At 44.4% G+C, this 23,231-nt stretch overlaps 1 protein-coding gene across 5 annotated transcripts in view; it reads left to right on the top strand.

Moving 5' to 3' along the window:
* The window catches only part of STIM1 (stromal interaction molecule 1), a 231,922-nt gene that overhangs the window by 197,516 nt on the left and 11,175 nt on the right, over window positions 1–23,231 (top strand). For all 5 annotated transcript variants that reach the window (XM_036496198.2, XM_004589939.3, XM_004589940.3 and 2 more), the window contains 2 exons: window positions 12,484–12,661; window positions 16,133–16,310. In XM_036496198.2, the coding sequence (XP_036352091.1) occupies window positions 12,484–12,661; window positions 16,133–16,310 (356 nt within the window). The remainder of the gene's footprint in view (window positions 1–12,483; window positions 12,662–16,132; window positions 16,311–23,231) is intronic.

Below are 23,231 nucleotides of genomic sequence, written 5' to 3'. Positions count from 1 at the left end.
GGACATGGTGTTTTTAAGGCCCAGAGGACCAGAAGCAGCATCTTCTAGCAGAGGTGGCATATGCACACTGGCTTTAAGTGTGGGAGAGCTTTGATGCATACATGTGGTAAAGAAGACATTCTAGATGGTGGAGAAAACTGGAACAGTATTACAAAAACTAAAATACAAAGGTATGCTCTGAGGCAGCAAATAATGTCTAAGAGGTTGACTGCTGTTTAGCTAATATCTGCTCCTACTGATGTAGAGAACTATTACTGTAGGAACTGGTTACTGAGTATCTTTGTATCTGAACAAGCAAGGATAAGCAAGATAAGTATCTCTGAATAAATGGACTAAAGTGATAGAGGCATATCCAGGCCTAAGAGAGGTGTTCTCAGGCTCAGCGTGATGGCTTAGTGGATAAATCCCCACCTTGCATGCACCCAGATCCACTATGGGTGCTGGTTCGTGTTCTGGCTGTTCCACTTCCCAACCAGCTCTCTGCTTGTGACCTGGGAAAGTGGTAGAGGATGGCCCGGAGCCTTGGGACTCTGATCCCACATGGGAGACCTGGGAGTTGCCAGGAAGAAGTTCCTGGCTTCAGATCAGCTCAGCTCCAGCCATTGTGGCCACATGGAGAGTGAAGCAGTGGATGGAAGATCTTTTAGTCTCTTCTGCTTTGTAAATATGCCTTTCCAATAAAAATAAAATAAATGTTAAAAAAAAAAGGTGGTTTCTTTGGCTAGGACTAATTGAAAGAATTAGATAGTTCAGTCTCTGCAGATCTTCCTAGTGGGAATGGCTGACATTGCCATCTTTTTTTTTTTTTTTTTTTTTTTTGCCTGAAAGTGAGCCAAGGGAGAACAAAAGTGATTAGATTTCTTAGAAAATTTGTCTTAACCAAAAGGCCCTTATAGCACACTGGAAGCACCTGACTTGGTCGTGGATGTCAGTAGCAGAGAATGAGAGATCCAGGAGCCAGTCTATAGAAAGTGCTGGCAAGCCACAGGTGGTACTTTTCCTGTCTATACGTATAACTTGTCAAATGCCCAAGCTGATGAAACAGTGCAGGTGAATCTAGAATAGTGTGGAAGATGGTTGTCTGTATCTTTGATATCTTTTGTGGGGAATAGGTTGGTTAGTGTTAAATAAACGATACAGTGAAGGGCTCTATTCTTTATATAAGGCCTACTTTCCCTACTAAGCATTGACCTTTTATTTACTCTCATTTACTAAACACCTTTTGTATATATTTACATATGTCAGGGTATCTGCACTCAGTAAGTTCAGTCTATTTGGGTTGGGGAGCATCCAGCCTAGGAACCTATATAAGGCCTGCAAATTGATTTGGTCTGGCCCTACCAAGGCAAATATGGATGAGGCTAGAAATTCAATAAATCTGTATAGCTGGCTAATTTTGGGGGAAAGTTTTTATTTCTTTATTTATTTGAAGGGAAGAGTAAGAGAGAAAGAGAAAAATTTACCATCTGCTGTTTCAGTCTCTAAGTGGCAATAAGGCTAAGAGACAGGACTTTGATCCAGGTCTCCCACATGGATGCAAGGGCCCAAGGCCTTAGACTGCCTTCTTCTGCGTTCCCAGGCACATTAGCAGGAAGCTGGATAGGAAGTGAACCAGTCCTCACACTGCAACTTAACCCATTATACCATCATGCCACCCCCATCATGCTAATTTTTAACTTGATAATTTTGAATAGCCTGCAAATGATGTTATAAATATCCAGATGGTCCTTGACAGAAAAAAGGTTCCTCAGCCCTGGAAATGGGACAGAGTAAATAGTCAACAAATATAGTAAGTGTTTATAGCTATTATGTAAGACTTTCAAGAGTTCACATGGGGACACTAAATAGGGAGGAGATTTCCTTTTGGAGTTCAGGAAGCTTTATGGGGAAGATGATTCTGGAAAAATGGAAAATGTCTTATTAAATGCCCCTGATCAACTGCTTACACCCCTCATTGTGTGTACCAACAAGGACACTTGCACCCGAAGAATTATAACCAATGGTAAAAACTAGGCTATTTCTGCAAAAGCGCTGCTCTGTTTCTCCCCAGCAAGGGATGCACTCAGCAATCTGAGTCCTCCTTAGCCTTCCAGTGTGTATTGTCAGGCTGTTATGTGTTACATCAAAATGGGATTTACCATATCTGAAAAAGTGCGTTGAAAATTGCAAATTAAAGCAGGCAAAGATTTTATCTGGAAAAGTCAGTTATAGGAAGCAGAGTCCTGGGCCCATGGTGTTAAATCCAGGAGGTCATTTCGTATAGTGTATGTACTGCATGTCATCTAACCTAAGAGTGGTCAGAGGGGAAGCTTTGTTAACAGGAGTACTAAAGCTAAGAATGTACTTCACACGGGGTAGATAGCAGCAATAATAATAATAATAATAATAATAATAATAATAGCTGTAATGGTGTTTATTTATTTATTTATTTATTTAAAAATTTTTTATTGTATTTTTGTTGACAATATTTACATAGTTAATTACGGTTAAAAAAAAAAGGTTCAGGGGGTATAGGGAAGTGGGTAATAGTATTATGTCCATATTGTTTCCATCATGTATCTGAGGTAAAGGGGGGTATTGACGAAGAAGCCCCACCCAGTTTCCCACCCACCCCAAGTCCCGGATGTGGGGTATGCTCTGAGATCCTTGCTGAAATGGTTTTAATAGTTCTCCAGTTATGAATTGCTGCCAGTTTCACTTGGTGAGGTTGTCCACTGATTGACACAGTCCATCATAGAGTCTTCATTTGCCAAGTATTTCGCTGCCAACATATAGCTGAGATGGTTGATTGACTTGCTCTGTCCTCTGTCTTTTCTTGGCTAGGGTTCTGAGTCCAGCAGTTCGATTGGGGAGATCTCCAAAGAAACTTTGAGGTATTCCCAGACCAGATTCTTGTATGTTCTAGCAAGCACAGGGCCCGGCACAGTCCATCACCCCGATCAGCTGGTGGTTGCAGTTGCTGGGTTGGTTCTGTTTTCAGTCCTGATTTCCACTGGAACCAATGAGTGTTGCAGTCCAGCCTGGTTCTGCCCAGCACACACTCGGCCCCCGCATCAACCAGTGAGAGCTGCAGCCTAGTCGGGGCGACCCACAATAACCCCCACCAGGCCCGCCCCCTACCCTGGTTTGCCAGTATGTATAGCAGACTAGTCCAGTCTGTCCCACATCCTATTTGGCTCTTGTACTTGTCACTGGGTATTAAAGCTTAGTTCCATCTAACCAACTCAACTCTCCAGCCCTCACGGGTGTTGTTGAGTGCCTCTCTGTCTAGCCACCCCAGTCCCCGTCTTAGTTTTCATGCCCTCCCACGGGAGTAGTGACCCAAGAGGGGGGAACCCACTATTTCCCTCCCAGGTCTCTCTCAGCCCCGGTTTATGCACTCTTTAGGTGGTTCTGTGATTTGACTTGACAGAATTAGTCCCCAGTGCCAGCTTCCGCCAGTTGATGCTGTGGCTAGGCCCAAACATCCCTCACCCACTGTAATTTATGCTTATACCAGCAGGAATAATCCGCCCAGCCTGGCTTTTCCCTGATCTAGTCCACGTGCAGCGCACAGGTGTTGCCGCGTTGCTTAGTCTGGTCTGTCCCCTTCCCAGCCCAAGCTCTCCAGTGGGAGTAGCTGTCTGGCGAGGGGACCAGCCCCTTAATCCCCCTGCCGGCTCTGCCCCTCCCTTCCTGGATCTCGCGTGTGCTGGATGGGTGGTGCTGCAGTCAAATCCAGTACAGGCAACCTCACCCTAGCGTTCCATAGTGTGCACTGGTTTTGTCACGACCAGTCCCAGTTCTACCCACACTCTGTTCTGGTGTTTGGATTTACCAGTGTATGACATGAACCGACTCAGCCCGGTCTGCCCCTGACTTATGCCAGATGTATGCCAGTGGGAAACTTTCCATGGCCTATTCTGGGCTGTTTCCTATCATGCTTCTTGCGCTTACCTGCAGGGACTGTGTCCTGCCAGAGGAGTTGCCCAGGCTCCTCCATCAGAACCCCTCCCAATGCCAGATTTTGCGCATACCAGGGGGTCCTTGAGCCAGCCCTATTCAGTTCACCTCATGTCCTAGCAGGAACAGTGGCTTTTCCTGGCTTGCTCTCACCCCATTCTGGTTCTTGTTGTTGGATGTTTCAGCCCAGTCATGGCTCGTCCATACCCACGTACAGCTCACACATGGCTCAGTAAGGGGTTGAGACCCAGCCTAGTCAGTCCCACATCCACCCTGGTTCTCCAGGACACCAGATGATGTTGGGGTCTGGCCTGGCCTGGTGCATCCAATCCCAGTCCACACTAGTGCTTCGGGAGATTGCAACTGTTTCCTAGATAGAACGCAACCCCATTCCAGCACGTGTGCCCCTTGGTGGGAACCTCAACCCAGTTAAGGTGTCCCTTTACCTCCCCAACTGGGCCTGTTCCTAGCCGTAGATCATGCGCCTGCCAGTGGTTGCTCTGACTCAGCTTGTCTCAGTCCCTCACTTGTCCTGGCCTCTGCCTTAGACTGTGTGGCTTAGTGTCCTTGACTCAAATAGCCCAGTAGGTGCCAGAGCATGGCTCCGCATGACCTGTGCTCCATGCTGGTTTCTAGTTTTGCTTGTAGGCTAAGGTTTGCTCAGTCCTGCCCAGTGCATTCTGTTCCGTTACCAATTTCTTCAAAGGAAGAGTTACCACCATTGGGAATGTTAAGGATTGACTGAGATCCCAGAAGCACAGTGGGATCAACCTGGAGCTACCTAAAAAGCGATTCAGACAACCAATACCCCAGAGCTCCCTGGCCGGGCAGCCAGCAGGCAGAGCCTAGCACCACATGGTGCACTGGCCGCCCTGGGGGAGGCCGAGGACTTGTTCACTGCCTTGCGGCAGTGTCTTTGGCGTGAGCCCCCAGCATTGGGTCCGACCCGGCAGGGCACCCCCCCACAGCCGCCACACTGTGAGGAGCGTCACTTGCCCCCGTCTCCAAGGCCCGCACCCCTCCCAAACTCCGTTTCTATTTATTTTTTAAAAAGTTTTATTTTTGTTGGAAAGGCAGATTTACAGAGGAGGAAAGACAGAGATAAAGATTTTCCATCCACTGATTCACTCCCTAAATGGCCACAAATGACCGCAAATGGCTGGAGCTGAGTTGATCTGAAACCAGGGGCCAGGTGCTCCTTCTGGGTCTTCCAAAGGGGTGCAGGGGCCCAAGGCTTTGGGTCACAACCGGGAGCCAGATGCGAAGTAGAGCAGCCAGGACATGAACTAGATCCCAAATGGGATCTTGTCACGTGCAAGGTGAGGATTTAGCCACTGAGTCATTGCTTTGAGCCCTCCATTCACTTTTTGAAGTGCTTCTGCTGAAAAACTGAGGCTCAGAGGGAGAAAAAATGAATTTATAGGATGCTGTGATTGGAAGTTGAGCCATTGTGCTGGCCCCTGTGATAGTCTTTTAAAAATAGAAAATATGTATTGGCAATAGTGTGGAGAAATCAGAGCCTTGTATATTGGTAGAAAGAATATAAACTGGTTCAGCTAGTGTGGAAAATAGTGTAATGGTTTCTCAAAAGTTACGTTCAGATTTGATTCACTATATAACTCAGCAATTGTTTACATATGTAATCCAATGCATTGGAAACAAGGCCTCAGATAAAGACATATATATATGCATGTTCATAGCAGCACTAGCTGAAAGAACCAGAAGATGGCAACAAATGTTCATCAATAGATGTATGGATAAATGACTTATGGTACATACATGCAATAGAATGTTAATGTGCCATAAAATGAGATGAAGTTTGGTTCATGAAACAATATGAATGAACTTGGAAAGCAGTATGCTATGAGAAAATGGCCACTAATTTCGGATATTGTTTGAGTCTATTGATATGAAATATCTAGAATAGGTAGATTTGTGTAGAGAGAAAGCAGATAGGTGATCAGTAGGTGCTGGAAAGAAGGGAGAAATAGCTTAATGCATGATATTTTTTCTTCCTAATGATAAATGTTTTGGAACTAGAGAGTGAGTTTAATGGCTGCATACTTTGTGAATGTATGAGCTTGTTTCAAAAAAAGTTGTAGAAAATGGAATTAGCAAAAAAATTTTTAGGGGAACAATTTTTGAAATTCATAAATTTTTTTGGTATTTTTCTATGAACTTTCTACAAATATTCCATACTATATGCTTCTAAATTATTCTCTTTAAAGTGGTTAATTTTGTATTATTAATTTTTGCCTCAGTAAGTTGTTTCTTAAACGATTTATTTATTTTTATCAGAAGGCATGTTTACAGAGAGAAGGGGAGATAGAAGAATCTTTCATCCTCTAGTTTATTCCCCAAATGGATACAGTGGCTGGAGCTGAGCCAGCCTGAAGCCAGGAGCCAGAAGCTTCTTTCAGGTCTTCCACATGGGTATGCACAGTCCCAAGGCCTTGGGCTGTCCTCAACTGCTTTCCCAGGCCACAGGCAGGGAGCTGGATCAAAAGTAGGGTAGCTGGTGTTTGAAAGTAAAGGATTAGGGACTGGCGCACAATAGCTTAGTGGCTGAATCCTTGCCTTGTATCCACCAGGATCCCATATGGCTGCTGATTCGTGTCCCAGCTGCTCCACTTCCCATTATATAGATTCCCTATATATTTAAAATAAATAAATAAATAAGTAAATAAATAAATATTTTAAAGATTCATTTATTGGGCCCTGGGCGATGGCTCAATGGCTAAATCCCAGCTTACAAGCACTGGGATCACATATGGGTGCCGGTTTATGTCCCAGCTACTTTACTTCCAATTCAGCTCCTTGCTTATTGCCTGTGAAGGCAGTGCAGGATAGCCCAAGTCCTTGGGACTTTGCATCCATGTGGGAGACCAGGAAGAAGCTTGTGGCTTCTGGCTTTAGATCAGCTCAGCTTTGGCCATCTGCAGCTATCTGGGGAGTGAACCAGCAGATGGAATATATGTTTGTTTGGTCCTTCTCTTTGTAAATCTGCCTTTCCAATAAAAATAAATACATCTTTAAAATTTTATTTATTTATCGGAAAGGCATAGTTAGATAGGCAGAAAGGGAGAGGCAGAGGAGAGGGAGGAGACAAAGTAAGAGAGAGAGAGATAGAGAGAGAGAGATTTGCTGCTTGAGTTCCCGAAATCTCTGCTGTGCCTGTACCATATCATAGCTAGGAGCCACGAGTCAGGAGCTTCATTTGGGTCTTCCATGTGGATGGCAGGATCCCAAGAATTTGGACCAACCTCCGCTGTTTTCTTGTCCTGATAGTTTTTTTCCTGTTGTGACCATGAGCAGCACTTGGCTGTTTGCATCTTTTACAGCCTGCAGTTAGCTTTGAACATGTGGATAGACCTGGGCTTCTCCAAACAGCACTAACGGTCAGGTGCTGGGGTGTGCGCTGAGAAACAAAACCCCTGTGGAAGGCATGTCAGTTGGAGGCATAAATTGATGTCTTGCCAAGCTCAGATCATGCACAGAGGGGATTTTTCCCTCCTTTGCAGATGCATTCTCAGAAAGATTGAGGCTCAGAGAGATGAGGTGAATTTTGAGGTCATTTACTTTTAGTGGCCAAACCATGATTCCAGCCAACCCATGTCTTTAACTTGTATTTCAGTGCTCTTTCTTCTTCTTTATAAAAAAAATTTATTTATTTTTATTGGAAAGTCAGATATACAGAGAGGAGGAGAGACAGACAGAAAGATCTTCTGTCTGCTGGTTCATTCCCCAAGTTGTACAACTCCTGAAGCTGTGCCAATCTGAAGCCAGAGGCCAGGAACTTCCTCCAGGTCTCCCACGTGGGTGCAGGGTCCATGGCTTTGGGCCGTTCTCGACTGCCTTCCCAGAAGACAAGAAGGGAGGGAGCTGGATGGGAAGTGGGGCCACCAGGACACAAACTGGTGGCCATATGGGTTCTCGGCGCATGTGAGGCGAGGACTGTACAGACACTAGGCTATTGTGCCTGGTCCAGTGCTCTTTCTTTTTATATTATCTCACCCACTGCTTTTGTTAGAGGAAACAAAATACAGAAAGTTCTAGCTTTGACATTAAGCGGACTGGCCCTATCACTTAGCAGTTTTGTGACCTTGTACAGATTCCTAAGGTCCTTTGTGTCCCCGTCTCCTCTAAATAAATGATAATTAGTATTTTTACTGTATAGCTACTGTGTGCTTAGTCCTGTGCTGGAAACTAATATGCCTTTTGTGCATTTAGCACAGGTATGAAAAGGATGCAGAAAGACCTATGGAGTAATTGGAGTGTGGAGTAGTTAGCAATTGTGGAGAGAAAAAGACTGTTTCATCTTCCTTCTTCATTGGCTCAGATAATAGGACAGAAGCCCCGGTGATGGGGAGTGGCTGTCTTTCTGGCCAAGCTTGCTCTGGTTTCTGGGGCTGTACCCTTACCCCCTGTCTCCTGGCATGTTCCTTATTCCCTTGCAAGCCTTCTCCAGAATGCTTTCCAGCCTCTTGTCAGTCCTGCTCAACCTTTGCCTCTTCATCTGTTTGGGGAATCCCTTACCCTTTGTTCCTTCTTTCTGGATAACAGTCTCCCTCCCTGTCTTTTACCCCTTTAAACTGGGAGCTCTTCGAGGGCAGAGATGGCTTTGTTCATTTGTCATTAGCCTCAGCTTTAAGACCCAGCATGGGGCCGGCATGTTAGCCTAGCGCCTAAAGTCCTAGCCTTGCATGTGCCAGGATCCCAGGTGGGTGCTGGTTTTAATCCCCGCTGGGCTGCCCTGCTTCCCATCCAGCTCTCTGCTTGAGGCCTGGGGAAGCAGTCGAGGATGGCCCAAAGGCTGGGCTGCCCTTCACCCACATGAGAGACCCAGAAGAGGCTTTGGGCTCCTGGCTTCAGATCAGCACAGCTCTGGCTATTGTGGCCACTTATGGAGTAAATGGATGGAAGATCTTTCTCTCCGTCTCTCCTCCTCTCTGTATATCTGACTTTTGAATATAAATAAATAAATAAATAAATATTCTTAAAAAAATGACCCAGCAGGGAAGAGGTGGGTATCAGAAGACAAATGCTAGCAGTTGTACTTGGGGAGACTGGGCCTTTCCAGACTACAGGAGAGAAACTGCGAGAAGAATCTGGCCCAGGTTGCTGTTGGGGAATTGCTGTGTATATAGTGTCTATGAGATCTGTTGGTTTATGACTAGAAAGGAGGAGGGCCAGTTAAACAGATACTCCCACAAAAAGGGCAACATAGATAACAAAAGGAATCCCCGGCACATATTTTGGCAGTGAGGAATGACCATCTGCACCTGACAGCATGTCATGGGCAGTTGAGAGAATGGAGAGAATTGACAGGGAGGGGGGACTCAGGAAGGCTGTAGTGATTAGAGGCTCACCTTCTCAGTGCTAAGTTTTACCCTAGAAATTCTCTGTTTTATCCTGACTGTTAACTTGTCAACATTTCATTTATCTGCATTTATTTTCCATCTTAGGCCTGATGAAGTTAATATTTGACCTTGTTTGCCAAAATTTATTTGCAGCATTTAGATTGGGAATTCTGCCATGCTCTCCCTTCCTGCCAGCTTCACTGGCTGAGCTCTCACCCGCCTAGCCAGCCACATGAGCTCTTCCCAACCCAGTGGCCACTGTACCTTGGCTGTACCTCCTGGATACGAGATCGATTATGAGGGCTGAGTTCATGTAAGAACTACACAATTCATCTGCTCACATCTTCTTGTTCCCAGGGCGGACACTTACTCTTTTTATGTACTTAGTTTATACTCTGCTTTCCTGCTAAAACTTCACTTGGTTCTTTGCTTTTTTCTTCTTCCCACCTTTGCTAAGTACCTACTCTAGGTTAGACTTTATGCTAAGTATGGGGCTACAGAAATAAACACTCTTTTGCCCTGCCCTGAGAAACTGGTGGACCACCAGATGTGACTGACATGAAAGCTCAAAAAATACACAAAACAGTCTTTCAGATAGCAAGAAATTGCCTGTGTTTCTGGGTTCAAGGAATGGGCTGGTTAGGAAATCCTGACTCAGAGGAGGAAAGATCTGTGTGATTGTAATTGGCTGGGAAGGTGGTAGGAAATGAAAGATGGAAGTAGGATTATCGTGGGTTCATCCTTCTTCTTCTTCTTCTTCTTTTTTTTGGAAAGGCAGACATACTGAGAGGAGGAGAGACAGAGAGGAAGATCTTCTGTCCAGTGATTCATTCCCCAAGCAGCAGCAACGGCCGCTGAGTCAATCCGGAGCCAGGAGCCAGGAGCTTCTTCTGTGCGGGTGCAGCGTCCCAAATATTTGGGCCATCCTTGACTGCTTTCCCAGGCCACAAGCAGGGAGCTGGATGGGAAGTGGGGCCACCAGGATTAAAACTGGCGCCCATATGGGATCCCAGTGCATTCAAGGCGAGGACTTTAGCCACTGCGCTATTGCATCAGGCTTGGGTTCATCATCCTTAAGACAAAGATAGACTCTTTTCTTTCCTTTTCTGTTTTAATTTTTTTAATGTTTGTTTCAAAGGTGAGGTCCCAGTCATTCAGTATTTCGTTTGTTTTTTTTTTTTTTTCCGGTATTCGGTGTTGGGACCTGAATGAAGGTATGAAGCTGAATCTAGCACAAAATTGATCTCTCTCTTTTTTAAAGAATTTATTTATTTTGTTGGAAAGTCAGATTTACAGAGGGAAGGAAAGACAAAGAGAAACCCCTTCCATTTGCCAATTCACTCCCCAAATGGCCACAATGGCCAGAGTTGAGCTGATCTAAAACCAAGACCCAGGAATCTCTTCTTGGTCCCCCTTGTTGGCACAGGCTCCTAAGGACTTGGGCCATCCTTCACTGCTTTCCCAGTGAGCTGGACAGCAAAAGGAGCAGCTGTGACATGAACTGGCACCCATATAGGATGCTGGTGCTTATAGATGGAGGATTATCTGGTTGAGCTACAATGCTGGTCCCACAAAATTGATCTTGACAAGATAGAAGAGATTAAATGGAATAGCTGAGCCCAACCTGCATAACCATTTAAGAAACTTACAAATGTTGGAAGTAATATCATCCATATGCCCTGCATATTGGCGTTCCAAGGGGCTGTGACTACTATATAGCTTTTTGTCAAACTGGGCCTCAGCTTCATGCAATTTCTAACAACCTATGTTTTTTCCTGGAGTGTGACACCCTTCCTCAGTCTGGTAGCTTGACCTGGATGTTTTTGTTCTCCTTCAGCTCCTGACCAGGCACTGGAGTCCTTCCAGTATTTCTTCCTTATCCCTTGAGGAGGACTGCAATCTACTGTGTGCAGAGGGCACTGGCCTGATTGAGCTCTCGCTGTTCTTTCCACAACTTTTGGGCCCACAGCATAACTCAGCAGCCCTGTTATGATGTCCCCTCCAAGTCCACTGTGCTGTGCCCAGGGCTCAGATCTGATAGACTAGGGACAATGCAGACTCTACGAGTGCTCCTGTCCTGTTTGACTAAGTTCTTGAGAAGTGACGTTTGCTTTTATCTGCTGGTGGGCTTTGGAGACTAGACATGGCTTTAAGCCCCAGTTGAAGCCTTAGGCCCATGAACTTCACTAAATTGTTTCTAGGCCTTCTCTGGGGTTAGGACTTCCCCTAAGCTCCTAACATGTAAACCGGTCTATTGATTCTACTTTTGTTTCGCTGTTATCTGGACTGAGTGACAGCCTAGAAATATTCTCTTCAGATTGAGATTTCAAGATCTTTACCTGAACTGAGCTTGGACCTTTTGCCTAGAGTCGTCTGGTAGTCTTAGAGGAATGGCTTCTGCTATGTCCTCGGTCCTTTAGCCAGACCTCAGGCTCCATGGTGTTGCTGTGCTTCAGCCTCCCCCCCCCCCATTTTTAAAGGTTTATTTATTTTTATTTGGAAGACTGATTTAGAGAGAGAGTCTTCCAATCACTGGCTCACTCCCCAGATGGCCACAATGGCCAGAGCTGAGCCAATTGGAAACCCAGCAGCTTCTTCCAGCTCCCCCACATGGGAGCAGGGTCCCAAAGGCCTGGGCCATCCTGTACTGCTTTTCTAGCCCATACTGCTTTTCTAGCTCACTAGGGAGCTAGGTGACAAGTGGAGAGCCAGGATCCATTTGGGATTTCAGTGCTTGCAGGAGTAGGATTAGCCAGTTGGGCCATTGTATAAGTCCCAAATCTGTCCCCATTGTAATAGCTGTTTCTAATAGCAACTTAGCACTGCTTTCCCTGTAGGTTGGAGCCATTGCATTGGAGCATATAGGCTCATCCAAGCCAAGTGATGGCTTGGGATGTGTTGGAGATGCTCCTTTTCTCCTCTTCACTCCATCTTAGGGAAGCCTGATTTAGTAAGGTTCCTGTAAGGCCTTCCATTCTTTCCAAACTAGGCCTTGCCCAGCAGAGAGACTGTCAGCAGAGCTTACTATAACAGCATATGGCAAGGATATATCTAAGAAACACTAACTCCTCGAGTAGGGAAGTTTCTCGGTCAGGGAAATCCATGGAGGAAGGAGTATGGAGTCTGCATGCCTGAGTGTGCGGTGGGCGTCCTTACTCACCATGCTCTCCCTCTCTGGCAGTGACTCGCCACAATCACCTCAAGGACTTCATGCTGGTGGTATCTATCGTTATTGGTGTGGGCGGCTGTTGGTTTGCCTATATCCAGAACCGTTACTCCAAGGAGCACATGAAGAAGATGATGAAGGATTTGGAAGGATTGCACCGAGCCGAGCAGAGTCTACATGACCTTCAGGAAAGGTAAGGCCCTGTCCTTTTCCCGCAGCCATGGTGTTGTCAACTCTCAGATGCTTGGAGTGGAGGCCACGAGGCTGCTCAGGCTGTGCCATCTTTCCACAACTGTACTGGGATCCCAAGTGCCTGCAATTCCTGTTGCCCTGGGCAGTTATTCTTCCTGGGATGAAGGGTGTATCCATCTTACCTACAAGCCTCAAGGGAGAAATGTGTTGCTGTCAGAGGTTGACTGTGCATTTCCTTGGTTGGATTGGTTGTTAGGGCTCCTTCTGTCCCTTGTCCCTCCTCTGGACTGCTTTCCTTCCGTATGAACAGAAGCGATGGCTGTCCTTTACTTCTTGTCCTTCCTCCCATCATTCTCGTTTGTGTGGCATCTGAATTTCCTAAGTACTGACTTGTAGGTAGGATGGGGCAAGTGCTTTCTCTTCCAAGCGCTGAATTCCTCATCAGTAATGTGAAGAGACTGAACTAGGAGAACACTAAACTCGTCTCAGAGAACTCCTCTAAGCTCTGATGGGCTGGGATTCTGTTGAGATGAAAATATGACTTAAGAACCATGGCCGAGGATTTAGCTGTGAGAAAAGGAGAGCAGTCAGTCACTGAGCCAATCAGCCCAAGTGCTTTGGCCATCTAGGAACCAAGTTTATTTTAATAATCATCTTGAATGCACAGCTCCTCGGGTATACCCAAGGAACGTACCCACAGGAAGGAGCAGTGGGGAAATGCTTCAGACAGACTCTGATCAGCCTGGGGAGTAAGCACTAGAAGGGCAGAGAAGCAGGAGATGAGCAGATGTGGGCTGTGAGCTGTGTACCGTTATATACCTAAATGCATTGGCACCATTACTCTCCACTACCTTTTCAAACCTGAGAACCCTGGTTTAGGGTTGAGGAAATGAAGGCTCAGAGAGGATGAACATTTTGCCGAAGGTCATGTCTCAGAAGTGAGCTAAGAATTTCAGCACTCCCAGAACACTGCTTTTACTGAGGCTGGGGCCTTGCCAGATTTATATCCTTGGGGCTTCTCGGAGTGAGAAGGATTTGATCTCTAAGCTGATTCCTAGCTACTCTGTTGGACCCCTTGTTCCTGGGCCTTTTGCCAACTAGGGGCTAACTGCTGCTGTCCGAGCAGTCCCCATTCTTCATTTGTCTGAAAAAACATGTACTGTTTTCATTCCAAAGGCAAAAGAATCTAGGCAGGAGACATTCCAAGTTTGGGGATAAAACCAAGCTCCCAGCCTCCCTGCTCCCCCAGGCCTCCAGAGCTAAATGAGCACTGTAGCACTTAAAGACAGACAGATTACCGCTCATCCACCCCCAAGACAGGCTAGAACACCCACATGCACATTCCCTCTGACTGTTTAGGGCCCATATGCCACGTTGGCCCTTTTACTTTCATAGGCCTGTCCGTCAGCCACCATAGTTCTTTTTCGTAGTTTTTTTTTCATGATTAAATGTAAGGCTACCTGTACATTCCAGTAGGATTTCATTGGATTTCAACATAATTCTTTGAGGCAGGTAGTAATTTTGATTCCCATTTCACTGTGAAGAAACAGGCAAAACTTGTTCATAGTCACATTAACTGCTTAGAGCCGTGACTTAGAATCAGGCTACCTAATATTCTTATTTGTAACATGAATTGGTTGTGTCTTGGGAATTAGGCAGTGCTTAGATGTATTTGCTCATTTCTGTACCAACAGTGTTAATTGATCTCCATTTCTTCTAGACCCTACTGGGACTGTGAAAATGGGGCAAGCTTGATTCTACTTTAAGTTCTTATGGTGCAAGGGCAGAAATATAGTACTGGCTCTTCTGGAGACTTCTTTCTAAGAGGACAATATTTAAGTAAGGATTGAATCTATAATGGTACAATTCTATGTAGCTGGATCATGGATAAGTGCAATTAAGGATACTCAACAAGGGCTGTGCGAAGGTTTTGTTTTAAAGCTGTGTGTGTGGCGCCACCTTGTGTTCATCTTTTTCTCCAGAAGCAAAGTATAAAAAGATTGCAGTTTGTCAAGCAGGAATTTTTCCATTTCCCTCCCTGCTTGTCTCACCACATCTTTCGAGGCTTTAGCCACTGATGGCTCTGGACTTGGAGGTTTTTTGTTGTTGTTGCTTGTTTGTTTGTTGTTGCTGAGTTCTGTTTCATTCCATTTTGCTTCATTTACTTAATCAACTCAGTGCTCAAAGCTTTTCTCTGTGGGCCGTGCCTCTTGTATAATCTATCCTTTATTTTCTGTACTTCATCTTAACCATGAGTCTCTTTTCTTATTCATCATTCTTTCTGCCTCTTTGGTCCCTGGCAACCAGGGTAGAAGGATCTGACAATAGCTAAGTCCTTTATTTCTTCCAAAAGGATTCATTAACACTGAACTCTGAGTTTGGTCCAGGCCTCCCTGTCTCTTATTGCTTTCTGGCAGAGTGGATAATTCCATGCTATGGGCTCACCCAACACTGGATGCCTGTCTCTATTACAGAATCCAGTGCTCTCCATACAGTTATCTATTTACTTGCCTTTGTTGGACTCAGTCTTGATCTTTTCAGTGTCAGGAACAGTTTTCTGTTTACCTCCACACATTTAGGTAACATTTAGGCAACTGACAAAATGAATGGATCAGTATGATGATGATTTGTGGAGGTAAGGTGGGCAGAAAGAAGGAGACTTATTTTAGAAGGAAGGTTTTTATTAGTGCATGGAGGGCACAGGTGGGTGGGTGCAAGGATAGATTTTTTTTTTTACAACTGATACCTTTGAGGTCTTACCCACTGTAACAGATACTTAGGAAAGAAACTCAGGGCTTGTGTAAGCCAGGACTTGTTTGAATTGAATTTCATTTTTCTGTATTTCTGGGAATAGGTACTTAGGAACCTGAAATATTCAGCACTGTAGTTCTTTTTTGTCTTTCAGCCTTCCTTCACTCAGTCATATCTCAACCATTAGGTTTCTCCAGGGATCTTTGTGTGGTTTGTGGGGTGTGCTACCTTTGTTGAGTATTCCAGGTAATTTGATATAAGGTGAAATAGTTATAAATATTGGAGTCACACATGTTTGAATTCTGTTATCAGTTCCTCTTGAAAGTTACTTTCCTTCTCTGAGCTTTCATACACACATCTCTCCCAGGCTGGTAGTTATACTATTATATCGTCCTCTGCCAAGAGCACAAATGTGAAAGCCTTGTTAACTGGTAGTTGCTATGATTTTAGTGCGTGACATACTTTAGAGGAGTGATTCAGATGCCTGGCAACCTGGATTCATAGCCTTGATTACTACCAGGAAAATGATGGCCAACAGAAGAATTAGGGTCATGTCTGTGGTTTCTTTGCCCTGAGCTAGCTCAGAACCAGTTAGTCAGCAGAGTAGGACAAATATATGCTGAGGGCTGGAGCTCTGTTTCTTCCTTGCTACCATGAGTCATGGCGTGTTGGCTGGCACCCTGCTGCCTGGCCTCCTGCAGCTGCCTGCATCACCCCCCAGGCTGCACAAGGCCCAAGAGGAGCACCGCACAGTGGAGGTGGAGAAGGTCCATCTGGAGAAGAAGCTGCGTGATGAGATCAGCCTCGCCAAGCAGGAAGCACAACGGTTGAAGGAGCTGCGGGAGGGCACCGAGAATGAGCGGAGTCGCCAAAAATATGCAGAGGAAGAACTGGAGCAGGTAGGAGAGTCTACCAACTCCTGGACCCCCTGGGGTGGGTGCAGGGCAGGGGCCCAGGGTCTGCTGGAAAGTTTGGTGTGCAATGACTTCAAAATATGGCTCAAAGAACATTTTGTAGAGTCACTAGACTCTCACTAGAGGTAAATTTGCAAAATGGGGTCACAGTGATTTTCCAAGAACAACAAATAACAGGAGATAACAATTGTTTGTTCCTTTTTTATTGAGATATTTATGTACAGATGGCAAGTTTTTGCATAAGCATGTATGTATCTGTGTAATCACCTACCAGGTCAAGATGCAGAGCCCCAGAAAGCTCACGTTTTGCCCCCTAATAAGTATTTCATTTTAAAGATAGTTACCATGAACCAAATTGCTGTTGCCTGGTTTTGAGCTTTATGTAAATGATCTTATGTAGTATATACTCTTTTGTGTCTGATTTCTTCACTCACCATTCTGCCTGTAAGGATCATCCATGTTGCACAGTAGTGATGGTTGATTTATTTCAGTTGCTGAGTAAGAATCCATTAGATAAGTATACTATATTATCTTCTCTCTGATAAAAGTCTTCATGCAAAGTGCAAAATAGATATATGGGAATCAAATATATACATATATTCTCATAGATGAACTATATAATGGAGACTAGCGTACTGGGAAGTGAAGATATGTTGCAGTATGTGTCTCTCTCCAAAGTGAAAAGAGGACTCCCAAAGAAACAGTTAAACATGCGTTGGCAGTATGATACTAGATGTCTACCTCTGCCTACCATGATACACTGAAATAGCAGGATGTTAAACTTGTAACCATTTCTACAGGAATAATCTGTGATAATATGAGGGAAAAAGGGAGGAGAGGAAAGCAGGAAGGGAGGAATCCCTTTACCTACAAAACTATCATGGAAAATAGTAACAATAAGCAAACCATATGTATTCTATTAACATTTGGTTTGTTTACACTTTTTGTTTTGGCATTTGTGACTAACATTTTAGTGAGACTTTTTTGTGTTTGTCTCTTGCTTGAGTATAAGCACTCCTTTCTGTTGTGTGTAATACAGTATTTATATGTTTATCAGAAACTGCCAGTTTTCCAAATTGCTTGTTTTCAGTCTGTACTGCTGCTAAGAATGTATGAGTTCCAGTTGATCAATGACCTTGATATTTTTAGACATTTTATTTTAACGTTCTATAGGTATTTCATTGTGATTACTTTGTACTTACCTAGTATTATTGAATATCATTTTCATAAATTTATTGCCATTCTATTTAGGAATCTTTATTTCAAAAAGTAGATGAACTATTGTTTCTGACTGACTTGTGAGAGTTCTTTATGTATTCTGGATGTGAATCTTCTTGTCAATATATATTCATAGATATTATAAACATTTTCTCCTAGTCTGTATCTTGCTTCTTTTGTGTGTATGTATGTCTTGCTTGTTAATACCATCTTTTGATAAACAGGAGAGACAAAGAGAAAGATCTTCTGTCCACTGGTTCACTCCCCAAGTGCCTGGAGCAGCTAGAGCTGAGTTTATCTGAAGCCAGGAGCTTCTCCCACGCGGGTGTAGGGTTCAAAGGCTTTGGGCCGTCCTCGACTGCTTTCCCAGGTCACAAGCAGGGAGCTGGATGGGAAGTGGAGCTTCCAGGGCAAAAATTGGCGTCCATATAGGATCCTGGTGCATGCAAGGCGAGGACTTTAGCCAGTACGTTACTGCGCTGGGCCCTAAAATTTATTTTTATTCTTATTAGAATGGCAGATTTATAGAGAGGAGGAGAGACAGAGAAAAAAAAGATCTTCCATTCTCTGGTTCACTTCCCAAGTGGCCATAATCGGCAGAGCTGAGCCGATCTGAAGCCAAGAGCTTCCTCCAGGTCTCCCATGTGGATGTAGGGTCCCAAGACTTTGGGTCATCCTCCTTTGAACCTTAGTTCATAAGCAAGGAGCTGGATGGGAAGTGAAGCACTCGGACACAAACCAGTTACCTGTATGGGATCCTGGCACTTGCAAGGGCAGGATTAGCCAATTGAGCCATTGCTTTGGCCTCAATCATGATTTTTTTTTAAAAGATTTATTTATTTATTTATTTATTTATTTATTTATTTATTTATTTATTTATTACAGCCAGATATACAGAGAGGAGGAGAGACAGAGAGGAAGATCTTCCGTCCGATGATTCACTCCCCAAGTGAGCTGCAACGGGCCAGTGCGTGCCGATCCGATGCCGGGAACCTGGAACCTCTTCCGGGTCTCCCACACTGGTGCAGGGTCCCAAAGATTGGGCTGTCCTCAACTGCTCTCCCAGGCCACAAGCAGGGAGCTGGATGGGAAGTGGAGCTGCCGGGATTAGAACCGGCGCCCATATGGGATCCCGGGGCTTTCAAGGCGAGGACCTTAGCCACTAGACCATGCCGCCGGGCCCCTCAATCATGATTTTTAAAGACCTTTGTTGGGCAGCTCTTACTGCTGGGTCACTTATGAAACTGCTTATTTTCCCTCCTGGTTATTGATTTTATTTTTCTGCCTCTTTTCAGCAAAATCCTGGACAGTATGCATAAAAAGTAATACAAGCTCCAGATGATTCTGTCTTCATTAAGATATAGAGTTTCTTCTTGGAGTGTAGGGTGAGGAGCTGATTATCTCAAGTCAACAAGAGACTGAGCTGCATTAGAGCTGGATTATACATCCAGCTCCCCACTTGTGTCCTGGAAAAGCAGTCGAGGACGGCCCAAAGCCTTGGGACCCTGCACCGCCTGGGAGACCCAGAAGAAGCTCCTGGTTTCTGACTTCGGATCAGTCAGCTCTGGCTGTTGTGGCTGCTTAGGAAGTGAATCAACAGATGGAAGATCTTCCTCTCTGTCTCTTTTCCTCTCTGTATATCTGACTGTCCAATAAAAATAAAATAAATCTTAGGGGAAAAAAAGAACTGGGTTGTGGTTGAACTAAGACTTAGTCTAACTGGTTTGCTTTGATGAAGATGCTTCCCCTACCCCTCACTTTTTATTAAGAGTTTGTAGGTTTATTCTTCTCAGTGCTGAAAGACTGGAAGAAAGTTTTTCAGTTTTGCTGTGTGCACTAGACTGTTGGCTCTGTGCTACGCTGGAGCCTTTGTGCATGGAGCAGTCCTTATTCCCTTACCTAGAACCACCCAGAGCCTTCATGGAAGGCTTTGCCTTAGAGAGGCTTTTGCCTCTCAAAATTTTTAGTTCACCTACTCCACTGGTTTTCAAACTGTTTGGTCTCTGTCAGGACCCTTGTAGAAATTATTTAGGGGGAAATTATATGGCATAGTTGATGCAGCTGCTGATGTGGGATATGCTTCCCATATTGGAGCGCCTGAGTCCCAATTACTTTACTTCTGATCTAGCTCGCTGCTAATTCAGATTTGGAAAGCAGCAGATGATGGCTCAGGACTTGATTCCTGCCACCCACAAGGGAGACTAGGATGGAATTTTAGGATCTTGACTTTCATTTGTCCCAGGCTGTTGTAGGCATTTGGGGAGTGGGTTAGCAGATAGAAGCTCTCTCTGTCTCACTTTTTTCTCTGTTGCTCTGCCTTTCAAACAAATATAAATAAATAACCATTAAAAATATTTAGAAGGGGTCTGTATTGTGACGTATCAGATTAAGCTTCAGCCTGATTTGCTGACATTCCGTATCAGAGCACTGATCCCAGTCTTAGCTACTCCACTGCAGATCTGGCTCCCTGCTAATGTGCCTGGGAAAATGCTTGGGGCCCTGTCACCCACACAGGAGACACAAGTGGAGTTCTGGATTTCTGTTTTGCCCTGACCCAAACCTGGTTATTGTGACCATTTAGGGAGTGGTGCATCAGATGGAAGATAAATGAATAAACTTAAAAATTGTTTGGGACCAGGCCTGGCTTATAGCCTAATGGCTAAAGTTCTCACCTTGCATATGCCAGGATCTCATATGGGCACTGGTTTATATCCTGGTGGCCCTGCTGCCCTTCCAGATCCCTGCTTATGGCCTTAGAGGGCAGTGGAGGATGGCCCAAATGTCTTGGGACCCTGCACCCATGTGGGAGACCTGGAAGAAGCTCCTGGCTTCAGATTAGCACAGCTCCGGCTGTTGCAGCCACCTGAGGAGTGAACCAGCAGATGGAAGATCTTCTTCTCTGTCTTTCCTCCTCTCTGTATATCTGACTTTCCAATAAAAATAAATAAATCTTTTAAAAAATTGTTTAGGACCTCAAAGAACATTTTCTAAGAAAGATTACCTTTCTAAGTGCACTAGTAGAAAGCTGGATCAGAAGTGGAGCAGGCAGAACTCAAACCAGCACTCTGATATGGGATGTCAGTGTAGAGGATCAGCTCACTGTGTCATGATACCAGCACCTCAAACAACAGTTCTATGGAAAACATACTGCCGATATTTACCCTATTAAAACAAACAAAAAAAAGTGAGTATTAAAAAAAGTATTTAAAAAGAGACACAAAAATGTCTTGAACATTAATACAAATATGAAAAATGGCCATGCTTTCCAAAAGTAAAAACAATTAAATGACAAGAGTGAATTTTTATAATTTTGCAAATCTTTTAAACGTCTGCCGCAGTAAGCTGTTAATGTATATAGTTAGCCTGTTGAGAACTCTGCAGGTTGTGTGTGAGAGTGAAAGATGTAAATAATGTCTCAGCATTGTTACAAAGATAGTTTTGACTTCCCAGTTGCCCTGATTTGACCTTGGGAGTTCCCAGGTCACAGTTTGAGAGTGCAGACCTGCTGTTAATTGCCTCCACAGCTCCTTGATGTCTTTGAAAGCACAATTTCTGCACTTTATTCCACTTTTTCCAAAAGTTGGATCAGATTGTTTTTCCATGATCTGCTGCATCCTACTGGGATTCTAAAATCTGGAGCTCTGTGGTTATTTACTTTGGCTACATGTAAGACTGACTGGAAAGGCTTCTAGAGACTTCTTCATGTTCACACCAATACCCCAGATCAATGACATCAGAATCTTTGGATTGGGTTCTGGATATTAGTATTCTTAAAATTCCCATGTGATTGTATTATGGGACAAGGTTATTTACCATGGAATGAAAGAATAGGACCGGTGAATTTTAACTTGTTCTTCTGTCGGGCCTATCCTCCTCTAGGCATTTGTGACTTAAATGTAGTAAGATGTGTCTGTCTCTGTCCCTCGGCTTCCCATTTCACCTATTCTCTATTTTGTAGTGATTCCTCTCATTCAACAGCTTTTTGAAAAAATAAATACTTTTTTAGTTTGTAAGACCAAATTACAGAGAGGGAGGGAGAGAGAGAGAGAGGAAGAGAGAGTTTATCCACTGGTTCACTCCTCATATGGCTGCTATGGCCAAAATCAGGTTGATCCCAAGCTGGGAGCTAGGAGCTAGGAGCTCCTTCTGGGTCTCCCATGGGGTGCAGGAGCACCGGCTCTTGGGTCATCCTCCACTGCTTTCGCAGGCCGTAAGCAGAGAGCTGGGTCACAAGTGGAGCTGCTGGGATTCACTCCAGCACCATTTGGGATGCCAGTGCTGGCGGAGATGTTTATCCCTCTACTCACGACAATGGCCCCCATTCAACAGTTCTTCATCCTATGGCCAAGACCTGTTGTGTGCCTTCTTGATTACCACATTTTTTCCTTCATTTACTCTTTTTTCCTCTTCTGCATCTATTTTCGCCTTCTAAGTCTACCTCATTCTTTAATTTTTAATCTATAACTTAATCACAAATTTTTATGCTTGGTGCATTCGTTTCTAAGATCTCTCTTCTTCATGTGAAGTCTATAAAACCAGGAATGAACATTTAATAACCTCCCTTTCAAGGAACATACACCAGGTATTAATTGCCTTTCAAATGAGTAATAGTGTTCTGTGCTTAGCCAAAGGCCCCTCTGCTCTATCTTCCACTGTGGAGAAGACCTCAGGCTTGCTGGGCATGTGACTGAAATCAGAAACAGTGTGCTCCTAATCCTTGCTGCCTGAGATGAGGGAGTTGGGGATCTCTTGAACTGGTATCCTGGGTGAAGCAGCAAGGAAAGAAGTGTTTTTAATGCTTGTGTACACTTAGATTTTTCACACTTGAATACTTTGTTACTTCTTCATTGTGTGTTTCCCAGAACTGTGTTCCATGTCTTGGTTTCTGTTGACAGTACTATTGCTAGATGTGGAGATGTGGGCAAGATGGCATTTTTAAAATAGCCAGCCTTTCCTGGTTACTGAGAGAATCATAGGCACAATATCCTGGTTAAAGAAGACTTTGAAGATCATTGAAGCCAATGACCTAATATGTACCTTTTTGACACCTTTTTGAGGCATCTGTGACATAAGCTGTTTACATGCTTTGATGATAAGGAAATCACCATCTCCCAAGATCCCTTTACTAATAATTGTTCATGTGTATGTGGGTCTGTGTATATTATTTATTAAATGACTGTAGTGGCTGAGATTGGGCCAAGCCAAGGCCATGAACCTGGGACTCTATCTGGGTCTTCCACATGAGATTAGGGGCCCAAGTACTTGGGTCACCTTTTTTTTTTTTTCAGACTTTATTTATTTATTTGAAAAACAGAGTCTCACAAAGAAGGAGAGACAAAGAGAAAGTGCTTCCATCTGCTGGTCCACTCCCCAAATGGCTGTAGCAGCTGGAGCTGTGCAGTCCAAAGCTAAAAATCAGGAGCTTCTGGGTGTCCCACATGGGTGCAGAGGCCCAAGCGCTTGGATTATCTTCCACTGCATTCCCTAGGAGCATTGGCAAGGAGCTAGATCAAAAGTGAAACATCTAGAACTTTAACTGGCCCCCGTGCAGGATGTCCTATAGGATGCAGGCAGAAGCTTAGCTCACTGTATCACAGTGTGGGTCCTCAGTGGTTTAGATTTGTGTGAGACGAAGTCCTCACAGTGAGTCGAGATAAGCTATAGGAAGCACAGGGTCACACAACCAGT

The sequence above is a fragment of the Ochotona princeps genome, chromosome 4 (assembly GCF_030435755.1).
Source record: "Ochotona princeps isolate mOchPri1 chromosome 4, mOchPri1.hap1, whole genome shotgun sequence".
NCBI classification, from domain to species: Eukaryota; Metazoa; Chordata; class Mammalia; order Lagomorpha; family Ochotonidae; genus Ochotona; species Ochotona princeps.
The sequence above is the reverse complement of the archived record's forward strand: the minus strand, read 5'-3'. Positions and strand labels throughout refer to the sequence as shown.